This window comes from Macrobrachium nipponense, chromosome 6 (assembly GCF_015104395.2).
Source record: "Macrobrachium nipponense isolate FS-2020 chromosome 6, ASM1510439v2, whole genome shotgun sequence".
In the NCBI taxonomy this organism is placed as follows: Eukaryota; Metazoa; Arthropoda; class Malacostraca; order Decapoda; family Palaemonidae; genus Macrobrachium; species Macrobrachium nipponense.
This window is the reverse complement of record NC_061108.1, coordinates 116201372-116222399: the sequence shown is the minus strand read 5'-3', so window position 1 is coordinate 116222399 and position 21028 is coordinate 116201372. Positions and strand designations below refer to the sequence as shown.

The window sequence follows — 21028 nt, the reverse complement described above, 5'->3', positions numbered from 1 at the left end:
AAGCACCTTGCGGAAGACGAAAGCCATACGTCTTCCTTTAGTGTTCACACTCTTCAGGAGCAGCGTGCGGCTCTCCATGGAGACTCGCATGAGGACGTCCCTTAAAAATATTCAACGTCATACGCAAAACGCGGTTCGTCATAACATTGAGATGTTGGCAAGGTCGCTCCGCCAGGACCGCCTCTTGGCGGGCCTTGCATGCATCAAGGCGCTCAACGAGTTTCCTCTCTGAAACGTCGTTCAGAAGACTTGGTGTTCTCTGCTCAGACACTCTGTAGCTAAGCAGGACGTTTTTTGAGGACGCTCAGCAGGACGCTAAGCAGGACGCTTTTGAGGACGCTCGGCAGGACGCTTTTGAGGACGCTCAGCAGGACGCTTTCCAGGACGCTTTTGAGGACGCTTTTGTGCACATTCGCCAGGGGGACGCTTCGGTGGAAGCTCGGCAGGACGCTTTGCGAGAGAAAAGACTTGTAGAAGGCGTTTTATTTGCTGTTCAGGACGTTTTCTTAGGACGCTTGACGCTTTATAAACGCTCGTCAAGAGGAGGTTTTTTTCAGGACTCTCCACAGGACATTCCTTTACAGAAATTTTTAAAAAGGATTCGGAGTTAGCGGAGAGACATACCCGAATTTTTTCTTCGATCCCTCTTTCCTCTTCATCGATTTTCTCTGAGAATCGGGAAGATTATATACTCGGATTCCTGGGTGACTTTCCGTGATGTTAAAGGGTTTTCCCCTATTAGCAAAGTGCTAATAGTTTTGTCTAGTAAGGACGTTTTCCCATTGTCAAGATACTAAACGTTTTTGTCATTTAAGTGGGGGACCCCTCATAAATGGGGTAGTTCTCATTGACATAGATTTTAACGTTTTTATCGTTTAAGCGGATAAATCATTAACAAATTTTCGAAGAGCTCTCATTCATTTTCAGAGGCTCATCCGGGGAGTAAGAAAAAGACTTGTAGACTAGATCCAGGAAGTCTTATGTCCAATATCATAAGAACTTTGAACGGTCCTTTTCGATCCTCGGTTCTCTCTTGATGATCTCTATTCGAATATTACTCCTTTTTCTTGGCAAAGAGTCAAGGAGTTCTTTTAAAAAGTCTCATTCATTAGAACGTGGACAGTCGTTTTCCTTTCTTTCTCTCTTCCTCGTCGAGGAAAGATGTAGTAGAGAATTCGATGTTCAAATTACTACAATACTACGTAGTTTATCTTTGGCGTCATTTTGCTAACGCATGGGTCAGTCATATACGCATATAGTATTTACCTCTGCGGATAGAAGCCGAAGAACTGTTGTTCTAATGTATTTATTTGACACTCCCTTCAACCTTCCAAGAGTTTTCGGAGTAAGAATAACTATTCAGGTATTGTTACGACAACACCAACTCAGATTCTGTATTTAGCGAATTTTGTTTCGTTTAAATATGCCTGCTTGAGAGTTTCCTTTTGCTCGATAATTTCATACCTATCCCTTCGTAAAAGGAGTAGCTGGCAACTCAGGCAGATAGTGCGAGACGATGAACAAGGCTGCTGTTACTGTGATGTGATCTCGCCAGTACCGGCTAGCTCGGTGTCATGCGCGTTTGGTTGCGTCTCTCTGCAATACAATCATGGATTTTAGCCTCGGGTTGAGGAAATTTCTAGTATCATGAATGACATGCCTTCCGTTTTACTTAGAAAATTTCAACAAGATATCTCTTATACTTGTTCGGTGCGGGTTTACCGCACGGTAACAGATCTCTGTACGAATCTACCGCGGCATAGCACTATAATAATGCTCTCCTGCTTATGCAAAGTGCAGCCTTATTTAGGGAAGGAAGCAGGCTGAGTGAGGGAATGGATGAGTTTGCTGGGGACCATTTCCTCGCTGGAGAAGCTTGTTTTTTTCCCCTGAATAAACAGCATTCAGACCTCTACAATTTTTCCTCACGAAGAAATTGGAATAACATCAAAGATCTTGTAATAATTCTAATTTTTCTCTCAACGGCTTGAGGATCACCTCGGGTGATAGCGAGAGGGTGCAGACATCCGAACAGAGGAACAGATGTTCTGGCCATTGTCTGAAAGAATTGGAAGCCAAATTGGTCGGCTCTCCAGTTCCTCGAAGGGTGAGTTTTGGATCGAGTGGCCCAAATCATCTCGGATAATTTCTCAGCTCTTTCATAGCTCAAGAACAGAGAATTGGTTATGGGCTTGGGCACGGAACGTAACGGTCCTCAGAGGTTCGTTAAACTAGTGCACGTCCGTGCGGGTCTTCTCGATCGAAGGCAACAACTACTGACGTCTGAGTAATCCTCACTTAGAAGTATTTCGAAAGTGAGGAGAGACTGAGGGCGTCCTTTCGTTAAGTTTTCGTAATTTTGAAGACGAAGGAGCTTCCTCTTAAGTTGTTCCCTTATTCATGATCCTAGAGGATTAGCTTTAGTCGCCACATGTTGGCCTCTAAGAGTTGGATTCACAGAGGTCAGGTAATTCAGAGAATTGTCCCAAAGACCCTTCCCGAGAGAATCGGTGTAATCTAACTTCGTCACTTAGTGAAGTATCTAATATCTCTCCTCTCTGAGTCTGAAGGCGTTCAGACTATCGAGAAGCGATAAGATCTTCTAGATTAATGGCAGTCTCTTGGCCAAGGCAAAGCAGTGCTGCCTATTTTCAGTGTTCAATCGGAGCGGGCCGTTTCTGGATAGTGAAGGGAAATGACTGTTCCTCCAACTCGACCTCTGTGAATTTCTTTTATGGTTTCTATCTTTCCGTATGAAGTACGAGATAAGATAGAAGTCCTAACTATTGTAGAATATGCAAATATGTTGTTGACGGCCTCTAGGCTCAGAGATTCGGTTCTGTCAAACAACAAAGCTTCACGATCTTTGAGGTCTGGGAGATCTTGAAATTCTCTTGGATCGCAGGTTCCGGCATGGAACTTAGACGTAGTCTGAGTTTCTGATGCCAAAAGCATTTCGAACCTATCCTTTCTGCGAACTTAATACACGTGACCAGAAAGGCTAACATTCTAACCGCTCTAGCCACAGCAAAGAGGGTTAGTGAGCTTTTAGCTATCATCAGAGGTTTTAGCTTTAAAGGACATAATGCGGTCTGTCCTCTAAGCCTTTCCGTTCTTGATAAGAACGAAAACCTGTCTAACCCTTGACCCGAAGGTTTTGGAGACCAAGGGTATGGCACAAATTATTGGGCAAAGGCATTAGAGAGTCCCTGTGCCCTGTCGGGTCTCTCAAGTTTTTATCTTAATAAAACACTATAGTAAGTCGAGGTCAACGGACAATCTGCGGTGTTCCGTAAAAGACAGACTGGTTCATGTCCAAGAACACCCTGGCATTATAGTCAAGGAGTTCTTTTAAGAAGTCTCATTCATTATGTTTGCATAAAGATTTGAGATTTTTTCTTATATGAATGCTCAAGAGGTGAGGGCGCGGCCTCGGAAGCATTTCAACAGAGCATGACACTCAGTAACATCCTGAGTGCCACGCTTTAGGCGAAGCAACTCTGTGTTCGCTTCACACTCCCGACGGGATGTGAAGACGACATTTGAGATCTGTAAGTCGCTAGGACCATACATATCCGTAGATATATTATTGGGGGCAGCAAGCAACACGAATCCTATCCTATAGAAAAGGGATAGGTGTGCTTTTAACTTTGAAGGGTTGGTCGCTTGAGGCGCGTTCCTTTTCTTTAGCCTAGAAGTTATGGAACTAACTTTAATAGGTTAGGTCAGGTGGTGGTTTTAGCTTCGTTGCCCTCAGAAGTATGGTCATATGGTCTAGTCACATTGTGGTCACGCCCCTGTTGACAGATCATCTAGAGCGCACCAGCATTACAGGTCTCTACCTCGCTGGCAACTCTAGTAACGCAGAAGCAGACTTTAGTGACAGTAATCACGAAGTCGGCTATGCTAACAGGTGAGGAACCAAGATGTATATCATCAACTTAATTTAGTTTCCCAAAAATCCTATTCTGTCTCTTCCCACCATCCGAAGGTGGGATTCAGCTATATATATATCTGTCAGGTAAGTTTCATGAACAAAATGTTATTGTTATAATACAATTAAGTTTGTTCATACTTACCTGGCAGATATATATAATTAAAGTGCCCACCCACCTCCCCTCAGGAGACAGTGGCACTGATAAAATATGAATAGAAAATGGGAATAGTTCCTGATATCCGCCTCCCAGCGGCGGGAATGGGTACCACCACCTGGCCGCCCACTGCGTGTGCCGCGAATTTTGAAATTCTGTCGGACTTCGGAGAATACAGCTATATATATATCTGCCAGGTAAGTATGAACAAACTTAATTGTATTATAACAATAACATTTTTTCGTCCTCCGAGGCGCCCTCCCCGCGCAAGGGGTGGAGCTCTTGGAGTGACTCGCGTCCGTTGAAAAGGACTTTTCCTAGGGAGGACGCTTTGCGTCCCCTCTCTCCGCTCTCGTTGCGGTCTTCGCCTGCGTCGTATGACGCGTTTCCTCCACAGAAGAGAGGTAGGACGTCGTCCGAGGACGACGCTGAGAAGCGCTTCTCTCGCGCCTCGGAGAGGCAGGTTGCTGTTCCTGTGAGAAGGAAGGAGGCGTCCCCCCGCCCCTCGTCTTCTCGCAAGCGCAGCCCTTCACCTCCTCTCGGTTCTTCACCTACGAAGAGTATTCTTGCGTCGCTTCAAGACCAATTGTCGACCTTAATGGCTCGGAAGACTCGCCCAGCAGCAGTTGAGCCTAAGCGAAGGAAGGACGCTAGACTGCCTGTCAAGAGGACGAGGCAGTCTCCTTCTCTGTCTCCTCGTTCGTCGCTGTCTCCGCCAGCACGTCGGGACGCTTTTGAGGACGCTCGACAGGACGCCTTGGAGGACGCGTTTGAGGACGCTCGGCCCGGACGCTTTTGAAGACGGCTCGTCGGGTTGCTTTGTTTGACGCTTTGCCTATGGAGAAGGCTTTTTGAGAGCGCTCATAAGGACGCTTTGAAAGCGAAAGCTGGACGCTTGAGCGCCAAACGTAAGGACGCTCCTCGAGAGAGACTTGGAGTTTCCTCTCTTGACGCGCAGCGAGGTCAGGACGCTCTTCGTGGTTCGAGCTCTAAAGATCGACGGAAGGTCGGTCGCCTTGAAGAGGCGGATGTTAGTCTTCCTCGAAAGCCTTTGTTGAAGGCTAGACCCGTGGGGCGCACGCCCTCTCCAGAGGTTCGATCTCCTTTGCCTCTTCGGGGGAGGAAGGAGAACATAGTAGTCCGGCTGACTCAGTGGACGAAGATCAGCCGTCAGTTTCGTCGGTTCCGACTACAAGGTGCTGGTACGACTTTTACGTTCCTTGTTTGGGGAGAAGTTCCAGCCTGCAGCTCCTAAGTCTCCGCCCTCTCGTTTTCGTCTCGAAGTCGGGCAAGGTTTTCGGAAGTAGTGGAGATGAAGACTTCCTTGTCCACTAAGAGAGCATTCAAGAAATTGCAGGACTGGATGGAACGTCGGAAGGATCAGGGCAAAGTCGACTTTCGCCTGCCTCCCTCTAGACTTAGTGGGAGAGGCGGCATTTGGTATGAGACCAAATCGGAAGTAGGAATTAAGATCCCGTCTTCTTCCCAAGGGGGGGACTTTGCTAGTCTGGTAGACGCCCAGAAAAGATCCCTTTTGTCGTCCGCGAAGATTTCTTGGACACCAACGGAGATCGACCATCACATGAAAGGTCTGTTAAAGACTCTGGAAGTCTTTAACTTCCTAGACTGGTGCCTAGGAGTCCTGGATCTTCAATCTAGGAGTCCTGATTCTTTGAGTCTGGGGAGCTGTCCAATGTGTTGTCATGCATGGACAAGGCCGTCAGGGATGGTTCGGAAGAGTTAGTGTCTCATTTCGGCACTGCTTTCCTCAAGAAGAGAGCGCTCTTATGCAATTTCACAGCGAAGTCTGTTTTTCTGCATCGCAGAAAGCAGAGCTTCTCTTTGCACCTCTTTCGAGCCATCTCTTCCCCCAGGCTATGGTAAGGGACCTGGCAGTGAGCCTACAAGAGAAGGCTACCCAGGATCTCTTGGCCCAGTCTTCTAGACGTCCTGCAGTCCCGATCACGTCGTCGTCTGGACGACCTCCTAGGAAGGTTAAACCCTTTCGTAGCGCTCCTCCCTCGAGAGCTGCTCCTCGAGGGAGAGGACTTGCAAGAGGAAGAGGTTCCTTCAAACCTAAATCCTCTAAATGAGACGAAAGTCCTTCAGATGCCTGTCGGAGCCAGGCTAAAGTTCTTTGCGGGGGCGTGGAGAGAGAGAGATACAGATGCGTGGTCCCTCAAGATAGTAGAACAGGGGTACAAGATCCCCTTTGTAGACCCTCCTCCTCTTTCAACGACTCCCAGAGATCTTTCCCCGTCGTATCAAGGGAGAAACGCAGGTTCTTTTAGATCTTTTGGAACAAATGATCACGAAAAGAGCGGTGGAGCAGGTCTTAGACCTGGGGTCACCAGGATACTACAACAGACTTTTCCTGGTACCAAAACAGTCGTCGGGGTGGCGTCCAGTCTTGGACGTAAGCAGCCTGAATCTTTTCGTAGAAAAGAAAAAAATTCAAGATGGAAACACCTCAGTCGGTTCTAGGAGCCCTAAGACCGGCGACTGGATGGTGTCCTTGGACCTACAGGACGCATACTTTCACGTGCCTATCCACCCTCTTTCAAGAAAGTTTCTGAGGTTTATGCTAAGGGACAAAGTTTGGCAATTCCGAGCCCTTTGTTTCGGTTTAAGCACGGCTCCGATGGTATTTACCATGCTCATGAAGAACGTAGCGAGATGGTTACATTCTGCAGGAATAAGAATGTCCCTGTATCTCGACGATTGGCTTATCAGAGCATCGTCAGAAGAAAGGTGTCTGAAGGACCTTCACTTCACGTTGGCCTTGGCGAAGTCCCTGGGACTTCTAGTCAACCTCGAAAGTCGCATCTGACCCCAACACAGTCCATCGTGTATCTGGGGATTCAGATGGATTCAGTGGCTTTTCGAGCGTTTCCGTCCCAGGAACGACAGCTGCAAGGCTTTAGAGAAAGTCTCGGCATTCCTGGGGAAGGAAGCTTGCTCGGCGAGGGAATGGATGAGTCTGCTGGGAACCATTTCCTCGCTGGAAAAGTTTGTTTCCTGGGAAGACTACACCTCAGACCTCTCCAGTTTTTCTTAGCAGACGAATGGAGAGTCAGAGAGGATCTGGATGCGACCCTTTTCATCACCAAATCGGTGAAGAACCATCTAAGATGGTGGTTAGATCCTCGGAAGTTTCGAGAGGGGTTGTCCCTAAAGCTTCTGAGCCCAGACCTAGTGTTGTTTTCCGACGCTTCGGTGTCGGGATGGGGAGCAACACTAGGAGGGGAGGAAGTGTCAGGCACCTGGAGGGGGGAACAGGTGTCCTGGCACATCAATGTAAAGGAACTAGCGGCGGTTTTTCTGGCGCTACAGTTCTTCCAACAAAAGGTTGCAGAGAAAGTAGTCCAAGTCAACTCGGACAACACCACAGCCCTGGCGTACCTAAAGAAGCAGGGAGGTACACACTCACGTCCTGTTTGTTTTATTTAGCGAGGGAGATTCTGCTGTGGGCAGATGCGAGACGGATAAGGATCCTGACGAGGTTTATCGCAGGAGTCCAGAACGTCAGAGCAGACCTTCTCAGCCGACAAGATCAGATCCTGCCGACGGAATGGACGTTGCACCAGGACGTCTGTCGAGAGCTCTGGAGACTGTGGGGGTGTCCGTCAGTCGACCTATTTGCGACTTCGAGAACAAAGAGGTTTGCCCTCTTATTGTCTCTGCCTGCTGGATCCGGGAGCAGTCGCGATAGACGCTCTGCTCTGGGACTGGACGCACCTGGACTTATATGCCTCCCCCCGCCATTCAAGATCATGGGGGAAGTAGTAAGGAAGTTCGCGGCATCGGAGGGGACGGAGGTTGACCCTGATCGGCCGCGATGTGTGGGCCCGCGAAAGAATGGTTCACAGAGGTAATGTCATTCATCATAGACTTTCCGAGGACATTGCCCTGGAGGAAAGATCTACTCAGACAGCCCCAACTTCGCAAGATATCACCGAAACCTCTCCGCTCTGGGTCTGACTGCGTTCAGACTATCGAAAACTGGCCAGAGCGAGAGGTTTTTTCTAAAGCAGGGCTGCAAAGGCGATCGCCAACGCTAGGAGAACGTCCTCGAGAGCTGTTTACCAGTCGAAGTGGGCTTCCTTCAGGCATGGTGTAGAAAGGAGGGAATTTCCTCTTCCTCTACCTCTGTGAGCCAGATAGCCGATTTCCTGCTATTTTAAGAAATGTGCAGAAGCTGGCGGTCCGACCATCAAGGGATATAAGAGCATGCTGTCGGCAGTCTTCCGACACAGAGGACTAGACCTGTCTGATAACAGGGATCTTCACGATCTCCTGAGATCCTTTGAGACATCCAAGATACCTCAGGCGAGGCCTCCTTCTTGGAACCTGGATTTAGTCCTTAGACTGTTAATGTCGAGTCCTTTCGAACCGCTACATGAAGCGTCTCTTAGGAACTTGACTAAGAAGGCTCTTTTCCTAACTGCTCTGGCGACGGCGAAGAGAGTTAGCGAAATTCAAGCCATTTGTAAGAGAGTGGGCTTCAAAGGGGACAATGCTGTCTGCTCTTTTGAGTCCCACTTTCTTAGCAAAGAATGAAAAACCCTTCGAACCCTTGGCCAAGGAGCTTCGAAATCAAGGGTATGACAAGTCTTGTGGGCCAAGAACCTGAGAGAGTCCTGTGCCCTGTCAGGGCTCTAAAGTTTTATGTCCACAAGACTAAAGAAGTACGAGGTCCCTGCAGGAATAATCTGGTGTTCGGTTAAACGCTCCGCCGATTAGCCGTTATCCAAGAACGCTCTGGCGTTCTTTCTGAGGGACGTTCATTAAAGAGGCTCATTCGTCTTACACACAGATCGATTTGAGCCTCTTGCGAGTGAAAGCTCACGAGGTCAGAGCTGTTGCAACCTCGCTTGCCTTCCAAAGGAACATGTCGATCAAGGACATCCTTGACGCCACTTTTTGGAGGAGCAATTCAGTATTCGCCTCACACTACTTGAGAGATGTGAGAACGATATACGAGGACTGTTGTTCTCTTGGGCCATACGTTTCTGCAGACACAGTCTTGGGGCTGAAGGTAGCTCTCTCCCTATCCCTTAGTTAGGTTTAGGTTAGTTTTTAGTGATGTTGTTGTGGTGTGAGGCGTTTGGTGAAGACCTCCCATCTTTTAGCTTAGTGTTCAGGCGGTCTTTGTTAGTTGGTCAGGTGGTGGTCAGTTGCTTCGTTGCCCTCATTTGTATGGCTCTATGCTCTTGTCACATTGAGGTCACGTCCCCGTTGACAGAGCATTCAGAGCGCACCAGCACTACAGGTCTCCACCTGGCTGGCAACTCTGATTAAGCACAAGCAGGCTGTAGTGACAGTAATCACAGAAGTCTACTTTGCTAACAGGTGAGGAACCAAGGTGTATATCATCTACTTAAGTTAAGTTTCCTACAAATCCTATTCTGTCTCTTCCCACCATCCGAAGGTGGGATTCAGCTATATATATATCTGCCAAGTAAGTCTCATGAACAAAATGTTATTGTTATAATACAATTAAGTTTGTTCATACTTACCTGGCAGATATATATAATTAAGTGCCCACCCACCTCCCCTCAGGAGACATGTCACTGATAAAATATGATAGAAAATGGGAATGGTTCCTGATATCCGCCTCCCAGCGGCGGGAATGGGTACTACCACCTGGCCGCCCACTGCGTGTGCCGCGAGTTTTGAAATTCTGTCGGACTTCGGAGAATACAGCTATATATATATCTGCCAGGTAAGTATGAACAAACTTAATTGTATTATAACAATAACATATTTCATAACATAATGGATTGTGATGTAGGGAGTGCAAACAATAACCAGAATTGCAGCTGCACCTGCAATATTTATTTAAAGGGTTGTTAGGAATCTCCAAAAGGTAGCCTCAAGATATTGGGCAGTACAAAAATTGACCAATATGGCAATTGCACATGCTATATGTATGTAAGAGGCTGCTAGGTACCTCCAAGAGATAGCTGCAAGATACTGGGAAGCCTATGAACCCTTTTTCATATCAGTATTTTGTTTGTCATCTTTGATAAAACCCAAAGCCCAAAACTTCACTTTGCTGTGTGCTGAGCTCTCGTGGAAGCCACACAAAAGAAATGAAGTAACCACGTTGCATCTTGCAAGAGTTTCTATGGCAGCTGAGGGAGGCTTCTCAAAACCAAAAATGAATCCCAGTTTAGAGGCTCTGGCAACATACTATGAGGAATTTCCTCAAAGTGCCTTTGTCTGCTAAAAGTGACAAATAATTCATGTGGCATTTAAGGAGCAAGAGAAAATCAGCTATAAGAAAGAAACTGGTTCCACTTTGCTTTCTAGATTTTGATGGTTGTGAATCATCTGGGTTTGTTGATTAATAGGGACAGGAAATGAGCCAAAGATGAGTTTTTAAGATATAATTTCAGGTTCCTGGAAGCTTGAAACTTGTTCATGAAGCCAGTAATGAGTCCAAACATAAAGGTATATACAGTACAGTAGAATGGCAGCTGATGTAACCCTACTAAGAATAATTGTAGGACTGTCTTTTGCCGTCAATGCTTTAACATAAATATTATTCCCAGACAGAGATGATAGAGTGACTGCTCTTTTCACCATTCCTACTTTAGATAATTTTGTCATTGAAGATGAGGGAGATGCTTATTTTTGCCTGGTAAGGAGATTTACAATCAAGAGACTTTGCAGATAAATTTTTTCCAACTCCTTATCCCTATCGGTGTTTCACTCTGAAAAAGCCTATCACCAAGAGTCTGTTGGGAGGTAGTGTGGCGAGTGCACCTCACATGGTACAATGTAGGGATTACTAAACGGGGTATGCAGCATCCCTTTTGTCGCTAGATGTATCCACTTTTTAGCCTTTCACTTTAGCAACATTCTCACTTCCTTTCTTCAGTTTTGCTGTCCAACACTTCTGACTTACGGTAATTCTTAGTCTAATTTCAATCCTTATGAATGTGGTTTAAGTTGTGAATAATAATAATAATAACTGGAACTCTGGAGTTTTCTCCAAGTTCCATCTTTAGAGTCTTGTACTACTTCATTTTATTTTCTGGATCTCTTTATTATGCTGCTCAACCACTCCAACACTTTCTTTTCACTGTCTTACACACTGAATGGCTTAATGTGCCTATATTTCATAAAACGGCCAATCAGTTAAAGATTGCAATGTAGCCTCTTACTCTGACTGAATTGGATTTAGGTTTTCTAAGTTCACCCTAAAGGATGAGTAAGCCTTTATAAAGATCAGCAAATTGAAAGTAAGATATGAATTTGTGGCTATATTTTTCGAACATGGTGATGCTCAGCTTTTTAATGCTGGGTGTTAACAGTGACAGTCAACATTCATCAGGTTGTATATAGGGATACATTCCTGTGCCTTACTGATAATTGATAAACTTGGTTTGTTGCATGATGAACATGTACTGAAGAAGAATACCATTATTACTAACAAATTTCCAGATATTTTTGCTCAGAAACTAGGAGATTGATATAATTTACAAACATCAATCACCAACTTGATGTGGTATCCTATCAGATGAAAATCAGAGCCTGTGTGTTCAATAGTAACTGTTCCTTGATGATTAACTATTCAGAATTAGGAAAAGTAAGGGTTGTACTTTTATGTATGCAAAAAAAAAAGGGGAAAAAAGTCATAGTATATGTTCTGCATGTAAACTCAAGTCATATATGTAATATATACCTGGCTCCTTTCTGGTTGGTTCTGATATTCAATCTACAGACAGCATCAAGAAACTGGAGTTTTTGATAGGTGAGGTATTTGATAGGCGAAGTAAAACACCTGACAACGAAGGTACATTGTACAGTAACTACTTTAGTGCTTAATTTTGAAGATTCTGTACATGCTGTGTCCATCTTAAACAAAGTGTGAAGATGTTAGTAAAAGGCTTGTATAGCTTATATAAAATCAAATTATTATTTAAAATCATGTTTTCTTAATTTCAGATTTTAAACAGCTGATCAAGTTTGATTAAGGACCAAGATGGAATTTTCCACTGTTGCTATTGGATTACTTATTTCCATTGAACTTGGGTACTTTGTGAAAACCTTCATTTATACTATAGGATCACGATGGCTGACCGCAAAAATCCATCCCTTAGCATCATCAAAGATATATGGTAAGCTGCAATTATGGGTCATCGCATGTAACTGTTGAGAAATTCATTTTCATACAATCAACTTACCTGGCAGATATATACATAGCTAAGACTCCGTCGTCCCCGACAGAAATTCAAATTTCGCGCCACTCGCTACAGGTAGGTCAGGTGATCTACCGGCCTGCCCTGGGCGGCAGGACTAGGAACCATTCCCGTTTTCTACTCATATATTTTCTGTCGCCGGTGGTATCAACATCGTTGCTGCCACCTCTTGACTGGAATTCGCTTTTCTAGACAATTGATCATCTTTTTGTGGACTTTTGGTGACGTACCTGGATCGTTGTTTTGGCATTCGCTACTGTGGACTGGATTTGGACTTGCTTTTGATTTTTCTTCAGAATGTCTGATTCAAGTGTTTGTGTGAGAATGTGTGTGAATGTAGGCTGCAAGGTGAGGATACCGAAAGCTTCGGTTGATCCTCACACTGTATGTTGCAAATGTAGGGGTTTTGATTGTTCTATTTCTAACACCTGTCATGAGTGTGAGAGGTTGAATGTTTGAGGAATGGAAGACTCTAACTTCTTACTGAAGAAGTTAGAAAGGGATAGAGTCCAGAAGGGCTGCATCTAAGATTGCGGGTAGTAGTACAAGGCCTATTGAGCCTTTGGATAATTCTAACTCTTCTCTTAATTATGATTCTGTATCAGGACCCTCACTGGCCTTACATTCAGATTCGGCCTCGAAATTTGCTGAACTGAAGGCTACTCTTCACAGGATGAGATCCAAAATGGCTACCATGAAAGGTAAGGACTGTGAAAGTGATTTTAGTGAAGTGAGTGTCCCCAGTGTTGTGGAGGGGGGCGTCTGACCGTCTCTGCGACGCTCCCAGGCCTAGACCTCTTCCAAGCTCCCAAGCCCGAGAGGAGGAAAGTCGAAAGCCGTACGGAGGTTGTGGAGAATTCCCCTCGTCAGGCGTCCCTTCAGCAGGTGCTGTATATAGACAGCCTGCTCAGGACCGCTATCGAAAAGCGTCCTCAGAGAGTGCTTCTCTTCGTCCGCTTCTCCCTCTCCTAAACGAGGATGGAAGGATTCGGACTTGTCCAGGCCCCTGAAAAGGCACTGGAGAGATCCTGTTTGGATTCAAGCCCAGAACGCTTTTCGTAAGAAGCGGCCTCCTTCTGATCAAGAAGGCGAAGAGGGTTTTGACGTCCATGATGTGGGCAACACGCCTTCGAGGTCTCCCTCTCCCGTTCAGAAAGACGCAGGAGAGGCTTCCAAGAGGATCATTTTTGGCGGTGCAGGAACAGCTATCCGCCTTAGTAGGAGTCCTTTCGAAGGATCCTCCTCGTAAGAAAGACGTCAGAACTGCCGGTCAAGAAGACTCGTCTTCCTTCTCCCACCAGAGTGAGGCCTCCGGTGAGACGTGAGTCTTTTGAGAACTCAGATAGAGACTCGTGGGACGATTTTGATTCGCCAGGCAACGCGTGTCGCGCCAGCCAAGCGCGAGGCGTCCTACAGACGAGAAGCGTCCTCTAGGATTAGAGAGTCAGACAAGCGAGAAACGATTACAGACGAGAGGATTCTCCCAGATGGGATACGTCTTCCAGACCAGCAGCTTCAGCCGAGCGCGAGGTAACAACCAGGCGTGAGGATTCAGCCAAGCGCGAGGCTCCAGACAAGCATCTGTCACGCAAGGATGTGGCACCATGGAAGACGCGACTTCAACCCAGGCGCGAGGCGTCAGTCAAGCGCGAGAGTTTTGAGAGGCGCGAGACACCAGTCAGGCGCGAGGCGCCAGCCAATGCGCGAGGAGGTCAGTCAGGCTCGAGGGACGCCAGCCAAGCGCGAGGATCTGCGCGAGGCGCCAGCCCAAGGCGCGAGGATCCTCCAGCGCGAGGAGCAAGCATGCGCAGCGAGAGCGCCAGCCAAGCGCGAGGCGCCAGCCAGGCGCGAGGCGCCAGCCAGGCGCGAGGCGCCAGCCAGGCGCGAGGCGCCAGCCAAGCGCGAAGAGCCAGCCAAGTACGAAGAGCCAGCCAAGCATAGGAGCTCTTTACACTCTCTTTAGCCCCTCTCCTATTAGGAGTTTGTCTCCCGTAGAGAGAGTTTTTTGGACAGGAAGACCCGGAACGGGAAGTGGCCTCTCCTGCTGATCCGATTTTGGAAGAGGACTCAGAGGCACGAATCTCACGGTAAAAGAAGGACTGTCGAACTACAAAGTTTTGACAGCTCTCCTTCTCCAGGAATACGGAGATGCATTGATCCCTGCCGCCTCCTCCTTCGCCTCGTTCACTTTTTTCTTGCTCGGAAAGACAACCCGAAATCGTCGGCTTTCTTGAAGATTTGAGACCGACGATTTCTATGAAGAGAGCTCTGCAATCGCTAGATAGCTGGATGCTAACTAAGAAAGAGCTAGTAAGGACAGTGTTTTGCATGCCTCCCCCTAGACTACGGGCAAGAGAGGGATTTGGTACCAGACTGGGGAGAATATGGGTCTCACTCTTCCAGCTTCAGCTGAAGCTGACTTTTCCAGTCTGGTAGATGCATCCAGGAGACATAGCCTTCACACAGCTAAGATTACTTGGGGTCTTTCAGAGTTGGATCATCTCCTCAAGGGACTTTTTCACATTCTAGAAGTCTTTAACTTCCTAGATTGGTCCCTTGGGGTGATGTCCAAGAAGGCTCATGCCCCTGAAGGGCTAGAACCGGATGTACTCCTGCAATTTTGTCATGTATTGACAAGGCGTGCAAGACGGCTCATAGGGGAAGTTTCTTCCTTATTTGGAGCAGGTCTCTTGAAGAAGAGATCTGTTTTTTAGCGCTTTCTTGACGAAAGCAGTATCACATTCGCAAAGAGCAGCTTTGTTATTCGCCCCTAGGTCTGATTTTCTGTTCCCGTCACAGTTGGTGAGGGATATTTCCCGATCTCTGACGGAGAAAGCGACTCAGGATCTTCTCCTGCAATCGTCCAGGAAGAAGAGACCAGTGATGGTGGGAGAAAAGAAAGTGGGGTCTACTCCTGTTCGGCCCTTTCGAGGAGGCCCTCCCACTAGAGTTACCGCTAAAAGGAAAACGACCGAGAAGAGAGGTCGAGCCTCGTTCCGCCCCTACTCGCATCGACACAGACGCTTGGTCGATGTCGGTTCTTCAGAAGGGATATCTCATTCCTTTCCTGGACAATCCTCCCCTGACGTCAACTCCGAGGGAATTGTCCGCCAATTACAAGGACCCTGTGTTGAAAGATACTCTTCAACAAATGGTGGATCAGAGTGGGACAAGAGAGCTATAGAACTTGTGCTGGATCAAAGCTCCCCAGGGTTTTACAATCGTCTTTTCTTGGTTGCGAAAGCCTCGGGGGGCTGGAGACCAGTTCTGGATGTCAGCGCTCTGAACAAGTTTGTTCAAAAACAGAAGTTCTCCATGGAAACCTCTGCTTCAGTCCTGGCGGCTCTTCGCCAAGGGGATTGGATGGTGTCTCTGGATCTCCAGGACGCCTATTTTCACGTCCCGATCCATCCTTCGTCGAAGAAGTACCTCCGTTTCATGACGGGGGGAAGGATCTTCCAATTCAGAGCCTTGTGTTTCGGCCTGTCTACGGCGCCTCAGGTTTTCACGAACCTTTTGAAAAAATGTGGCGAGATGGCTTCATCTGAAAGGAATCAGTATATCTCTACCTACCTACGACTGGCTTATCAGAGCAAAGTCAGAGAAACAGTGTTTGGAGGACCTGACTGTGACACTAAACCTGATAAAGACATTAGGATTACTCGTGAAACTCCTCGAGAAGTCCCAACTGATCCCCAGCCAGAACTTGGTCTATCTGGGATTCGGATGGATTCTCGGGGGTTTTCCGAGTAGTTAGTTTCCTTCTCAAGAGAGGACTAGCGAGAGGTTTAGAAAAAAGTCTCTCTCTTCCTAAGGAAGGAACGGACTTCGGCGAGGGAAATGTTGAGAGCCTGTTAGTGGACCCTTTCCTCGCTCGAACAGTTCTTTCATCTAGGAAGACTTCATCTCCGTCCTCTTCAGTTCTTCCTTCAGAAAGTTCGTGGAACATGAAGACAGGACTCCTCTCGGACAGTTTTCCCATTCCAGATCTGATAAAACGACATCTAGAATGGTGGTTACTCCCACTGAGGGAAAACAAGGGTACTTCCCTGGAAATACAGAGCCCAAACCTTGTATTGTTTTCCGACGCGTCGGAAAAAGGTTGGGGAGCAACTTTGGGAAAGAGAGAAGTGTCAGGCACTTGGAATGCTCTTCAAGTGTCCTGGCACATAAACTGCAAAGAACTGCTGGCTGTACACCTAGCTCTAAAGAGCTTCGAACCGTTAGTATGCAACAAAATAGTACAAGTGAATGCGGACAATACAACCGCTCTGGCATACATTCGGAAGCAAGGAAGGTACTCACTCGTATGCCCTTTACGAACTCGCAAGAGAACTGCTGTTGTGGACATCGCAAGGAACATCTCTCTCTTGACGAGGTTCGTTCAGGGAGTAAGGAACGTAAGAGCGGACAGGCTGAGCAGGAGGAACCAGGTCCTTTCATACCGGAGTGGACCCTCCACTCAGACGTTTGCCTCAAGCTCTGGTCTCTGTGGGGAACTCCTCATGTCGACCTCTTTTGCCACGTTCCTCTCGAGGAGACTGGAAGTCCTTCTGTTCAGTAGTAGAAGATCCCAGAGCTCTAGCAGTAGACGCCTTCCTGCTAGATTGGTCCCTCAGGTAGACGTTTACGCATTTCCCCCATTCAAGATTCTGGGGCAAGTACTCAGGAAGTTTGTGACTTCAAAGGGGACAAGAATGACCCTGATAGCCCCCTTTTGGCCAGCTCAAGAGTGGTTCCCAGAGGTACTGGAGTGGATTGTAGACTTCCCCAGATCCCTTCCACAAAGGAGGGATCTTCTCAGACAACCACACTTCGAGAGGTTTCATCAAAACCTCAAAACCTCCCCGCTCTCGCTCTGACTGCCTTTCGACTATCGTAAAGACTTGTCAGAGCGAGAGGCTTTTCTAGTAAAGCAGCAAGCTCGATCGCTAGAGCCCGGAGAACTTCCACTATCCGGGTTTACCAATCCAAGTGGGAAGTTTTTAGAAGGTGGTGTAAGTTCGAAGAAGTTGTCCTCCTCCAGTACCTCTGTAACAGAAATAGCTGATTTTCTGTTATTCTGAGAGAAGAATCGCAGCTCTCCGTAGCCACGATAAAGGGCTATAGAAGTATGCTATCGGCCGTCTTTTAGGAATAGAGGCCTAGATTTGGGAAACGATAAGGATCTGCATGATCTGATTAGGTCGTTTGAGACCAAGAAGTCTAGAATTACTTCTCCCCCTAACTGGAATCTAGACGTAGTGCTGAAGTTCTTGGCTTCAGAGAGATTTGAACCCTACATTTGGCCTCGTTTCGTGATATAACGAGAAATGTTTATTCCTTTTGTCACTAGCGACGGCAAAAAGGGTTAGTGAACTGCACGCCCTTAGTGACAAAGTCGGGTTCAATATAGATTCAGCCATCTGTTCCTTCAAGGAATTATTCTTGGCGAAGAATGAAAATCCTTCGAATCCCTGGCCGAGAAACTTCGAGGTAAAAGGATTATCGGGTCTCGTCGGTCAGGGAACCGGAGAGGTCTCTTTGCCCAGTAAGGGCGTTAAAGTTTTACTTACAGAAAAAAGGAACAGTTGGGAGGTTCTAGACAAGGTCTTTGGTGCTCAGTGAAAGATCCATCAAGACCTATGTCTAAGAATGCCTTAGCCTTTTTTTGTCAGGAACGTAATTACGGACGCTCATAAGGCTTGCACGGATGATTCTTTAAACTCCTGAGAGTAAGAGCTCATGAAGTGAGAGCAGTGGCGACGTCTCTCTCTTTTCAGAGAAATATGTCGCTGAAGAATATCTTGGAAGCGACATATTGGAGATGTAATTCTGTGTTTGCTGCTCACTATTTGAAGACGTTGCGTGTGTGACCTATGAAAAATGTTTTTCCTTAGGTCCTTTTGTGTCTGCGGGCACAATCCTGGGTACAGGAGCTGACAACAATCCTTAAATTTTTTTTTACACTTAAGTCTAATAGATATGTTCTAGACTTTCTGCTGAACAAGTGCAGTTGCCGCACAAGCGGCCAGTCACTTCAGTTCAGTAAGGAACTCTTGTGATATCTTGTAATAAATAAAATTTTTTTTTGAAATTATTGTGTGCGTGTGCATTGTGGTTTGAATTACGGTTGTTGCGAAGAGTTGGGGATAACTCGGAGCAATTTTTAATACTAACATGGTGGTTAGGATCAGGTGGTCGGGATTGGTTGTGTGCTCCTTAATAAGGTGTGTTGTCATGTAAGTGGATCAGCACCCATTGACAAAGTCCTTTCAGGCTCTGCCGAGTAAGTGGATAAGACCCCTTCGGCAGACCCACAAGAATTCTTGGCCATAGATCACATATCTCGCTAAAGTTTCTTGAGGTGATGCAGACTACGGGGAAAACACCCACGAAGTCTACCACCTATCAGGTAGGAACCAAGGTTTTTATTTTATACCTACAACAGATGTTGTTTACCTGTCTATTCCAGTAGTAGCTGTCTCTTACCCTCCACCGAAGGGTGCCAATCAGCTATGTATATATCTGACAGGTAAGTTGATTGTATGAAAATGATATTGTTATAATACAATAAAGTTTCATACATACTTACCTGGCAGATATATACGATTAGGGCCCACCCAGCCTCCCCGCAAGGAGACAGGTGGAAGAGAAAATATATGAGTAGAAAACGGGAATGGTTCCTAGTCCTGCCGCCCAGGGCAGGCCGGTAGATCACCTGACCTACCTGTAGCGAGTGGCGCGAAATTTGAATTTCTGTCGGGGACGACGGAGTCTTAGCTATGTATATATCTGCCAGGTAAGTATGTATGAAACTTTATTGTATTATAACAATATCATTTTCATAATGCAGAACAGTATAATTTAAAAATTTTCAAATTCAAGTTTGTTTTGTCTTTCTTCAGGTATTTGCTCCACAACGGGATGTGGACTTTATGCTGAATCATATTAACAATTCAAGATACCTTCGTGCAATGGATTTTGGCCGCCTCGACCACATTGTGAGATCAAGAGTTCTAACTTTAACAGGAAGGGATAAACCAAAGCTTCTTGTAGCCGCAAGTACCATAAGATATAGGAAACCCATCTACATTTTTATGCCTTATAGGCTAGTATCACAGGTATGAGTATTTTAACCAATTACTGTTTAATGCCCAAACACAAGTAAAAACCTTAGTATTTTATATATTTTACTTGATGAAAGCAGAGATAATGAAGTGTATGTGTTTATTGGAGGAGAGTGGATAAACATGCTTTGGGCTGTCTGAGCCCATTTTGTTTTGTAGCTGGTCATCTTGGGTGAGTAACATCAATGAGGCTAGAAACCTAGTACTACTATGAGATTCACAGCCGGTGTCCTGGTGTTTTTCCGGAATAAAATTTTAACAACTTATCTGTCAAAGATGACACTTTGTCACAAGGTATCTTACATCCATACCTAATTTTTTACTATATTCTGTATTTCAAAAGTTGCATAATTCTAGTAATTATAAGGGTAACACCGACTTCTTGTAGATATCGCCAGAAAACTCAGAGGAATGTCTTTTGAAGATATAGTGACGTAACTTGCCTCCTTCTCGATGGATAATTGGCTATTTGTGAAAAAGTCTCAACCTCTGACAGCAATGAAATACAACTAATACTCCTTGTTTACACTATGTAGTAGTAGTAGTAGTGGTAGTAGTAGTAGTATATAGGATTTGTGCCATGAGGTCGAGTGCTAGAATCCTTGATGAAAAGGGTTTCCATAAGTAATCTGAGAAATTACATTTTATCGCTATTTCTCCATCGGAAAATTATATAATTAAAAATCAATTAACAAAGTGAAGAAAACTTTGGCATTTGTTGTAACTGCTTTGATATTTTAACTAATATGAGTGACGGTCATTGTAATAAATAGAGCATATATACGTAATTATCTTTCTGCACCTTATGAAAGACAACAAATGACAAAAACTTGGTAGCCTTGGATGTCCGGGTGTACTCCTTACCCCAAAAAGGGCCCTATTATTCATTTACTTGTTCAAGCTTACATAGGGTTTGCCACGGGCCTCCTCACTTCTAAACAATTGTGCAGGTCGAATCACAAAAGCTGTCCTGCAACCACGGGAATAATGACTTATCATAGCCGCCATTCTTGAAGCATTGACAAGATATTAATATTCATTCACCTTGTGGAAGGAGTTGGCACGTCATATGTTTACGTCACATATAACTTTGAAATCATACTTGTTCATATGCAAACAAACCTTCGGTCTTAACAATAGGATAATTTCTAGCGCCTAGCTGGACCCGGTTAAAAAACAGATGAAAGCAAGGAATCTTGTGATATCTGGCAACACATGCGTAGATTGGGCGAAGAGTGGTCAAGGACCACTCACCTAAGCCACCGCGTCAATCTTTTCTTTAACTGCCTGGGTGAGAGTCGTGGTTAACCTCTCTTGGCCTTTACCCGGTTCATTGCCCACTTCGCTTGTGTTTAGTGTGTGTGTGTGTGTGTGTGTTTGGCTGATATTATGGCCTCTTCTGCTCCTTCTCGGCCTCGTCAACGTGTGTGCCTCGGAATTCCAGGTTTTCTGTGTTCTCATGTTTTGGCTTCGGTGGCGATTGATTCCCACATCACATGTAGTAGGTGCCGTTCTAATTTTTGTACTATAACGAATCCTTGCACGGAATGCCGGGCATGGCTTTAAGAGTCATTTTATAGCAAGAGAGAGCATCGGAGGGTTTCGACTCTTCCTTCTT

At 45.9% G+C, this 21028-nt stretch overlaps 1 protein-coding gene across 1 annotated transcript in view; it reads left to right on the top strand.

Annotated features, from left to right (window-relative positions):
* Positions 1-21028, top strand: part of LOC135216026 (protein THEM6-like) — a 69107-nt gene that overhangs the window by 3936 nt on the left and 44143 nt on the right. Inside the window, 3 exon segments of the mRNA XM_064250964.1 lie at positions 12048-12220; positions 19189-19202; positions 19204-19404. Of these exon segments, the coding sequence (XP_064107034.1) occupies positions 12085-12220; positions 19189-19202; positions 19204-19404 (351 nt within the window). The 5' untranslated portion in view covers positions 12048-12084.